Below are 10,583 nucleotides of genomic sequence, written 5' to 3' on the forward strand. Positions count from 1 at the left end.
TTACAATAAACAGAAATGTTTTCTATATACCTATATAAATGTGTGTTGTTACTTATTGAAATTATGATGGAGGAGGGCCAGAAGGGCAAAGCACCTTAACATAATGTTAATTGTTGTTTACCCTAAAACTGTAAATACTTACAAAGGAAATATTTTTTGCTATAGTTGAACCTTAAGTCTGTAGTAATCTCTGGTACAATTTTATTTTATCTATTTTATGTTATAAAAATTTAATAATAACATTTAAAGTGTAGTGTTTATTCATGGTTAAGATAATGGGATCATATTGAATACCTAATTAATAAAGAAATTAAAAGGCATAACATTTGTAGTAGTATATAGTATTTTATTTAGTATTTGTACAATAAAGTGTTGAGCAAAACATATTTATAATATATATATATATATATATATATTACAATTTGTATTTGTATTAAGTGCAGACCCATATTAATTAAACAATTATAGTGATATATCGTATAACTGCTTATGTATTATAAAAATAAATAAATAAATGTCTTTTTATTTTATTTGTATGAACTTGAATAAGATATAGAAACCAGTGCATACAATATTTGTACATAATATACCAAATCTATTTAAGTAAATACAATAAATATCATTGAACTGATAGTGCATGATTCACAATTTTATTTATAAATTCATTGCAATCATTAAATTTGTTATTTTCAACAATCCAATCCCATTCTAAATATTCATCCAAATCACATTCTGATGCTGCATTGTCAACTCCTAAAAACCAATACACATTTTTTTATATACATATCAATAATATAAAAATTTCAAAAAAAATTTTGTTTTCTTTAAACATACTAGGTATTTAGATACTTATTTTATATTTAACCTTGGTACTTAAATACCTAATTACAAATTATTAAGGTACCTTTGGACATCGTTATAAAACTTAAGTCAAACAAAATTTTCAAATTTTTATAATTCAACTTAAAATAATAATAAAAATTTTGATTTATTGATTATAAATAACTTAATAAAAATAAGAAACACACCAACTACCTAAGTAAGTACCAAAATTAATATTTTTTTTATAATTAAAAATTGAAATATAAATAACTGTGTTAGGAAAACTACTTTTATTAAATTTGAAACTGTACCTTTTAAAGTGTATAGATATAAATGATTAAGTTATTACCCAAGTCCCAAATGAAAATTAACAATTTTGTTATCTATGTAAATAGGCATGTGCAGACTTGAATTTCAGGGAGTGCCTACAATGTATTTGGGATTTTCTTAATACCTATCTTTTAATCTGGTATCTATTTATAAGATAATTTTTATTTTTATTAATGGTTACTACTTTTGTTTATCATCTGGCTGTTCTATAATAATAAGTTTTTTGAAATGTTTTAGAATTTACTACACATTTTGGAAAAAATTACAGTTTATTCTAGTAACATACATTTTAATATGGGCTCCTTGCTCTCGGATTTCAATTTGAGGGCTCCATTTACAAAATGTTGAGGATACCCAAGCACACTCAACATCCTGTGCGCATGCCTATGTGTTCATAATCAATTGCATATTTGCTCTTCAAAAGCTATCAACTATAAAACAGTATAGTATTCACTGATAATATTTGATTATCCCTCTGATCCTCTCCAACTATTATTAATAACCAATATATTATAATATACTGGCACTAATAATATTTTATGTAAAATTAATTACCTACCTATATGTAATCATTGAAATCATCAATTTAATTTATTTTACCAAAATCTTTAATCAATTTATCATAAACTAAATAGTTTTAAATTATAAAAATGTAACTGACAGTTATGTCATATTAATTGTTAGGTATCTCAATACTATATAAAGGTAATTTGTAAATTAACTTATAAATTATTTCAACTAGGTACCTAGGAACTTATTATAATACACAATAATTATCTGTGTTTAGTAACCTTTGGCGGTATACATTAAAAATTAGAATTTATTTTTTAATTTAATAATGTTGTACAATACAACTTAATTTTATCATTTAGGAATATTAAAAAAAGTCAAATAAGGTAACTCAACATTATTGGCATAACTAGTGGGAACTTAGCCCCCCTATAAATGAGGTTTTACTTTTTAGCCTCAATTAGCCTTCAAATTATTTTTAACTTTGGTTTTCTAGGACTCTACTCTAGCCCCTACAACTATTAAATCCTAGTTACACCCATGCTCAACAGAGCCACAGAGGTGAGTATTTCAGAAAAAGTACTCAGCACTCAGCAGTGAAAAAAATCCCTTAATCAGCATCCTCCTGTTGTCTGTAGCAATAGTATCTTTATACCAATATATTATTAAAATTATTAGATATTAATCAGGAAGAAATTAAACAGGAGATTATTTTTTACAAAATTCAGTCTAATGTAAATACCATGTATAAAGTTCCATCCTCTTTCTTTTCTTGTGCATTCATCTGCGGTGATTCTGATCAGTTTTAAATTATCAAAACTCGATTTGAACCATTCAATATCAGTCTTTCTTCTAGCATCACTCACAATCCAGATATCTTTTGAGTGATCTAAAATTATATAAATTTTATTTAAGGAAAATAATACTTTGGGTATTATAATTTAGTTATGTAAATATACTAACTTTGATCATACATATCTATTGCCATACGACAAAAATAACCATGATCATTTGTTCGTATATTTTCACTCCAATCAATCATCGCCTTTCTATGTTGTTCCTTCATTTCACCATCACTTAGAAGTTCATCCAATTGGAGTGATTTAGTTTGAGCCCAGTGCTTTTTTATGGGGCCAGAAAGGCGAATTATCACACATTTTTCTGATCCAATTCTACAATAGTTAAGTTTATATAATTTATAAATTTACATTAAACTACCATAAACATAACATTTATCAAAGCACAGTGGCTTAGCTAAGGGGAGCATTAGTAGTGTATGGCCTCCCATGGAATTTTTTATTGTTGATGTTTTAATCAGTTATTCCTTATGATATTTTGTGGTATTGACAATTTTTAAATAGCCCCCTCCCACCGCCTAAATTGCTCCAACTACGCTACTGCCATAATAATATACTATAATACTAAAAAAAAGTATTCAACACAATATTTTATTTAGAACTTTTATTTCAATAAATTAAATATTACCTATTTATAAATAAAAACAAAATTATTCTACAAATTATTAAGTTTTTCCAAAATTTGATTTACAATAGTTTCAACTTCGGCCATTGCACCAATCCCATGATCACCACACATCAACGTCTTAATAATTGGAGGAATTAGGCAATACCCCCATGATATCAATTTATTCACTTGATCTTTAGTAACCGGGTGATTCCACATCTGAGTATTCATTGATGGACAAAATAATACTGGTTTTGAAACATTCCAAGCTCTAACAATGCATGTTAATAAATTGTCACAAATTCCTGCACTGACTTTAGCCATAGTATTAGCACTCAAAGGAGCAAGTACCAATAAATCTGCTTTTTTGGAAAGTTCAATATGCAATACGGGATCTCCTCGAGTTTTCCAAGCATCCCATTCATTTTGATCCGTATAAACATCAATTTTTAAATCTTTTTTAATTTTCTCGACATCTAAAAAATGTTTACTAGCTTCTGTAACGACTAATGTTGTGCTAATATTCTTTTGAACGAGTTGAGAAATAATATCTGGTATTTTGATTGCAGCAACACTAGCACTGCAAGCAATCAGAACATGTGGCATGATTATTGAGTTGTGTTATTGTCCTTGGTACTTTCAACGTCAGCTAATCCAAGCTTAGTCCATTCTTCTTTTGCCATCAAATCATTTTGCATACGGCAATCCAAATAGTCTTTGGCCTCTCGACGACACTGTGAGTTATCCCCGTTGTTAACACTCAAACAAAACATATACTTGTAAGCAGTTTTTTTACATTGGCCTTGGTGATCTAATGGAAAACTACCCTTTTCAGGAGGTGTTGGCTGAAAACTTTTTTGACCAAAAGTTGCAGAAGACATTTATATGGAAATGCAATAAATATCTAATAATAATAATTACGATTTATAGAATAATACAACTTTGAATTATGAAGTAAAGTTATTAAGGAGATTATAAGTAAAAAACTGTAAACAATAATATATTATAATACTTCAAAATTTCAAATTACTAACATCACCGACATAAAAAGAATATATTTAAATGTGGTTAACTTGCTGACTAATATCTAACCAGCTATCAGTAATATTATTCTATGCACAGAACGAATAAATATATGTGATAAGAACAATTATGATAACGATATCTTACTTTTTCAGTTTTTTACAGACTTCTAACTTCATACTGTAATAAATTAATAGTCTATTATAGTATTAAACGCTACGGTGAAACTTTATTATGAAAATAAAAGTAAAAATTTACAATTTTTTTTATTGAGCTTAAAAGTTATAAATTCAGTTCTAAATTAATATAGGAATATAGGATGACCCTTAAACAATGGCTAAATTTAAATTAAATATATTTAACCAATTATTATTCATAGAAAACATTGATTAGTTATAAAACAGTATGTATATCATATTTTATTAAATAAATGTATATCTTAACTACAATCAATTTGTACAGTATAAAATCTAAACTGTGTTTACATTGTACGTCTTCCCATTTCCTGAACATCTTTTCTATTATCAATATTTTGTGTTATAAGTACAGAGTTGATCCGGAGCATTGTAATTTCTTTTCGTACAAAGTTGATTCTCATGTATTGTTTACGTTTGATACGTTCGAAGTTTGTTCTAGTGTGAGACAGGTCTTTATCAACAACCGTCGCGGTGACTTCCACAGTTTCTGGGTCTAAAACGGGCCTGCCGATTAGCGTGAAGTCTTTACCACCAACCAATAGAACTTTCTGCAATTTAATACGATCTCCGACACTTGGCGGCCAGTAACCATCTATGAGCACCAGATCGTTGTCAGTAACTTTAAACTGCTTACCACATATGTGTACGACTGCAAACAATCGGTTATTGTTTTTTACGGCTTCGTTGACCGTTTGTATTATGCTGTCAGAAAACGTCTTGTGTGTAATCGTATTGTCGACAACATATTCTTGACTGACTGGGGTCGAAAACGACCGCACCTTTAGACTCAATGCAGCAGCAGCTATTCGGTTTTTGGGTATGATTTGAACAGTTTTGCTTGCCAGATTCAGTATTTTATTGCACAACATTATAGCTACCAAATAGGTTTACACGCTAGCAAATTTAATTACAGACCAGACGATGATTAATTACATAGAAAAATATTCTAATATCGAACTGGACTCGATATGATATAAAACAATTAATATAATATTATGTATTAACAATTAACACTAAAGTTTAAATATTGGGATTTTCGAGTACATAACCTTACAAATTCAGAATGTATTATCTATAAGTACGATAAGAATGTTAACATTTTTTTTTATAATAAATATTTTTTAACAAAAAATCGTAATAAAAATATATTATCAGTAAGCACAGTAGTATTGTGACGTAGATAAAAAATGTGTCAGGTAATGGCGTAGTGTTAAAGAGTAGCTTTAATGTTATTTTTAATTTATAAGGAATCGAATTCAATGTCAATACAACTTTTATTACAGAGGCGGTGGCCAGACTGTCAACATGTCGGCGTGCGACGGGCAGAGGGGGTAACCGATACGATTATAACAACAACATTCTAATAACATATCTCAAATCTCAATAACAACACCTATTCAAATGTTCAACGAGTGATGTTTACGTACGGAATTCTAGAACGTCATGACATCGAAATAGCCTAAATCACCACTTAAAACCCTTAAGATATTTAACTCGCGCGACGAGACGTGGACACGCTATTTTACGGGTATTTATTTTATCAAATTTTCCGTCGTCGAATCTCGCGCGGTTAGTTAAAGGGCACGACGTCACACCTCTGACGGTGAGCAGTAGTAAGTAGGCCGTCTACGTTTAATAATGTCATCGATTAATAATATTATATATCGGTCGTCACCTTTTGTGGATCGCGTCCGTGATGTAATCCTTTCCGCATTTCCGCTTGCCGCTGAACACGTATACGACCTTGGGGCGCTGACTTTCGGTCAATTCAGCTCCCGACATGATCCGCTCTCGTACTATCGATGTCTCTGCGGTGACGGGTGACGACTATGACCCAACAGTCCCAACGACAACTACTGCCAAGTCCCAAACCCAACACCTGAGCGGCGAACGTCTAGCGCGTGACTCGCGACCGCCCGCCGACTTGCCGCGCGTCAATGGTTCTTAAAACACGGGGCCTGCTACCGAACGCGATAATTATAATATTATATTATAATTATAATTACCCATTAATTATTATTATTATTATGTTATTGCGCTTGTAATGAACTGTGATAAAATCATCACATTAAATCAAATTATTGTTGATCAAACGGTACATGCTTACAATCTACATTATAATGATCGATGTACGCGTGTGTTGAGGCTCATTCCCACGCCGAACGATTCATTGAATTATTTTAACCTCTGTTGAGGTTAAATACATCGATCGTAGTTTTAGATTTCGTGCACTTCATGGCCATTCGTGGGTATATTATTACATTTGCTTACATTTACTTAGTAGTTGGTTTTCGTTAGGTATACCAGAGTCAACAAGTCGTTTTAATATTTTTTAGCGCGTTTTTTTAGATAAGTAGGTACTGACTGAAATTCGCGCGTGATAGTGAAATAAATCATTATTCTATCGATTTAAAGACATTTATTATGATAATACGTAAATACCTAGTATATTATTATGTTAATTACCACGTAAATGCAATAACAAAGTGAAGCGTACATCGCTACAATTTAATACAATGCCATGCATAGGTACGAAAAGCGTGTTGCTAACGTTATACATAATAACATAACTAATACTGTCCAGGGATAAAAAGCGCACGATTGCACGACCATTCTCTGCATTTTATACAACGAACCTCGGACTTATCTAGCTCGATTCCAAGAATATCTTTGGTATTATTCTTATTTTTATTTATTTATAAATATTGTTAAAAACTTTACTACCTACTAATTAGGTAGAATAAAAGCCACTACACAAATTTATAAATTATAATATTCATTGTTTTAAAAAAAGTGTGTTCAATAAGTTAAAAATGGAGTATAAAATATTCGATTAAATAATATAGAATTTAAAATTTGTGCGTTAAGTGTTAGTCGTCGATCATCATTTATCGTCGTAAGTTATCAGTGCCATACTGCCACCGAATACATCTTGTGGCAGCTGATCTAGTTGTCCTCGCAAGCATTGGTTTTTTTTTTTTAATATACATTTGTAGAATCGGGCACTTTCTGATGTTTGAAATTTTGAGTAGAAATTTTTAAAAATTAGGTTTTAATCCAGTCTATCAATATGGGTATTTTCGTATTGTTAAGTATTTTGTCTTCTTGCGAACCCTAGCGTCTTTATTCTTATCTGTATAGTCTTTAATTATTTTTGATGGTTTGAACTTTTTTGATTATTCTGGAAGAAGTTGATGCCTATATACTGGATAAACATATCTGCATAGGTAATTAAATCATCAAATTATTGAGGCGTATACTAATGGGTAGACAGTTTTATTCTGATATACTATCGCGTGAGTTTTTTTTTTGTTGATATGGATTATTTTTATTAGTTAAATTTTTTAACTATAAAAATACCTATGTACTTTACCGAATCGTCATTCTTTTGCCATTCTATTACTTAGTTTTCTACGAACATTTGTTGGGGATCACTATATGTTTTTAAAGTGAACAGTAGGATTACTGTTTAGTTTCTAGTTGAAGACGATTGGAGTTTTTGTGTTGATAATTACACAGAATTGTCTTAGGTGAGATTGTTATGTCGTCAACAAACAATATCTACAGGAAGTCTGGGAATTCAGGGATATCATGACAGTATATTACCTTTTATATTATATTAAAAAGGGTACGTAGTTAGTCCTAGTGCAGATCCTTAAGGAATTCTAGTTTTTATTTTATGGAATAGATCCATCATTCAGTACTATTTTGAAGCGGTATTTCTCAACGTTGTATCACTCGCACTCCTACGGATTCACGTTTGATTTAACGTATCTCCAACCATAAATTGACACAGCCTATTTTCACACAGATAAGAAATTATGAAATTGGTTTAATGGATATAAATGAGAAATAATTGGTATTTATTTTAATCAATGTAATCGGTCATAGGTTTAATAATAATAACAATAGAAATTATACAATTTAATATAAACCTTGGGCTTGTTTGATATCATTCAATTTTTGAAAATCTGGATTATCAGATAAATGAAACCTCAAGTCCGTAATTAAAGGAACTCAATTCCGTTTCATATTTTTTATTTATGTGTAACTGTCTAACACTAAAAAGCATAATAATGCGAACGAGTCGGATAAACGACGTAAATTCATTGCACACTGTAGTCACCGCTACCTATATTATGTTATATATGTTGTATATAGAATAAAACCCTGTTTTTATTTGTGTAGTAAAAAGTATTCATTTTTAATAACGAAAATTGGTTTTATGTAAATTAGTTTCAAGATCATTAATATCCAAAATTTGTATTGGATTTATTTCGTTTTTTTGAATAAATAAAACTGATAAGTAGATAACAAACCGTTACAAATAAATCAAATTCTATTTTTTCCACCGTTACTCTTTTTTTTTGTATCCCCTCATATTCTCTTGCTGATATTAAATATCATAAGGTGATTTATCCTAAATAAATATTATATTTTGAATATTCTACATAATACATTATGTATCGATGTAATTAGAAATCATCTAAATCAATAATTAAAAAAAAAAAAAATACAAAAATAACTATTATTTATAAAATTATAACTAGTCCTATAAGAAAACACGCAAGTTTTCATTTTAGATCAAGACTAGATATATGAAATTGTCCAAAACACACCACCGAGTCAGTCAAATGTATGATTTTATATTTTAAAACTATTTTCACGTTACATTCCATTACTATTACTTTTGATCCTGTTTATTTTAATATATTTATTTGATATATATAACAGAAGTATTGTATGATCTATTATTACTGTTGATCTTACTTTCTTGCAATATTGTACGAAAAATGTTGACCAACTAGATAGGTGCCCAAATTAAATTAGAGACGTTATATTATTATTATTTTATTTTACAATATCGACTGAACCCGTATTTTGAGGCGTATATATTATTTACTAAATAGTATTTAGTATGGTTGGCAGTATTAATATTTTATCTTTTTGACAGTGATATGTTTATTTGTTATTTTATATTATATTAAAAATAAAAATGAAATGCACCAAAGTTTTAAAATGTTAACCAATATCACTTAGGTAGATAATTTGTGATTAATTATTTTTAAATTATGAGGAGAGGAATAAATATTATGATTTTACAGTCGTGTTTATTTTTTTTTTTTGTATACATGATAAATACCTAGTTGAAAAAATGCTAAGTATGAGCAAGTATCTCTATATAGCAACCTAACCAACCTATAGAGATAAAAACAATTAAAAACACTCGCCGAGTCTCAGAAATATAACGTGTGCAAGATTTGGTACAAATTATCAATTAATTAAGTGAAACTGATGACCATGAAATATTAGAATTATATTATTGTATGTCTTATTATAATGTAAATAATATACATATTATGATTATTTATTTAAAACAGTCTTCTTCACAGTAATGCACCTATTTTGCCTATACAATACGCCTATATAGGTTTGAAAAGGAAAATAAATAATATTAACAATTATTAACAGAACATATTTTGTTGTAGAAATCTGAAGATATTTTAAATGGATAACAATGTTTTTTCTTGATGTTTTCAAGAAGATGTTTGTAACGATTTTATATTTGTTTTAATATCATATTATTTTATAATATTATACTAACTGAAATAATATAATACAACTCATTCAATAAGTCGCGTTCTATACATGTTCTATTAACTTTGTCAATTACGATTTTAACAATGATAGTTATGTATGTTGAATACTTTCAATAACCTAAACCATTATATATTATGTTTCACAAACGTCAGTTACAGAATCACGCAATCTCAATCCAAATTTTTGGTGTACGCCATCTATATTATAGAGAGCAAATTCAATTCTTATGTTAATATGGAATTCCATATAACGCGCAAAGACCCTTACAATACATAAGTTGTTTATACGAATGTTCTTTATGCAATATTGACAACGTGTAGTGTGTACCATCTAAAATCCGCTTTTCTATTATATAGGGTATATGTTTTTTTTTAATTTACACCGAAAATTCGCATAAATTATCTGAAGTAAAATTATAGCACAATAGAGGTAAAGGTACCTACCTATATGTAATTCTTGCATACATCTTCAAAATGCTTTTGTGCATGTACATTTTTTAATACCATTCTATTCTTAAAATATTTTTTAACTTATTTTATCTAAATTGAGTAAATATACATAAATATAATAGTAGTTATTCACTATAGTGTATTTCAATAAAATAAATGTTAACCTTTAGGTACCGAACAAATATTG

General features: G+C 28.9%; 3 protein-coding genes across 5 annotated transcripts; all 3 read right to left on the reverse strand.

Moving 5' to 3' along the window:
- Positions 1-455: 455 nt before the first annotated feature.
- On the reverse strand, positions 456-6,287 carry LOC113560886 (phosphopantothenoylcysteine decarboxylase-like). Of its 3 annotated transcripts, none has more exons than XM_026967007.1 (4): positions 3,211-3,383; positions 2,626-2,834; positions 2,405-2,551; positions 456-753 (listed from the first exon to the last, which is right to left on the reverse strand). In XM_026967007.1, the coding sequence occupies exons 1-4, from the start codon at positions 3,243-3,245 to the stop codon at positions 620-622; spliced, it is 525 nt and encodes a 174-aa protein (XP_026822808.1). In that variant the 5' UTR covers positions 3,246-3,383; the 3' UTR covers positions 456-619. The 3 variants fall into 3 exon arrangements, with proteins under 3 accessions (XP_026822808.1, XP_026822806.1, XP_026822807.1); XM_026967005.1 differs by lacking the exon at positions 3,211-3,383 and adding an exon at positions 6,022-6,287 and having other exon boundaries at positions 459-753; XM_026967006.1 differs by lacking the exons at positions 456-753; positions 2,405-2,551 and having other exon boundaries at positions 2,632-2,834; positions 3,211-3,769.
- On the reverse strand, positions 3,703-4,143 carry LOC113560889 (cytochrome c oxidase assembly protein COX19). The gene has a single exon (XM_026967009.1). It carries the CDS (start codon positions 4,005-4,007, stop codon positions 3,735-3,737), a length of 273 nt encoding a protein of 90 aa, XP_026822810.1. The 5' UTR covers positions 4,008-4,143; the 3' UTR covers positions 3,703-3,734.
- On the reverse strand, positions 4,539-5,414 carry LOC113560888 (39S ribosomal protein L21, mitochondrial). The gene has a single exon (XM_026967008.1). It carries the CDS (start codon positions 5,213-5,215, stop codon positions 4,631-4,633), a length of 585 nt encoding a protein of 194 aa, XP_026822809.1. The 5' UTR covers positions 5,216-5,414; the 3' UTR covers positions 4,539-4,630.
- Positions 6,288-10,583: the final 4,296 nt, after the last annotated feature.

Source organism: Rhopalosiphum maidis, chromosome 4, assembly GCF_003676215.2.
Source record: "Rhopalosiphum maidis isolate BTI-1 chromosome 4, ASM367621v3, whole genome shotgun sequence".
NCBI lineage: Eukaryota > Metazoa > Arthropoda > Insecta > Hemiptera > Aphididae > Rhopalosiphum > Rhopalosiphum maidis.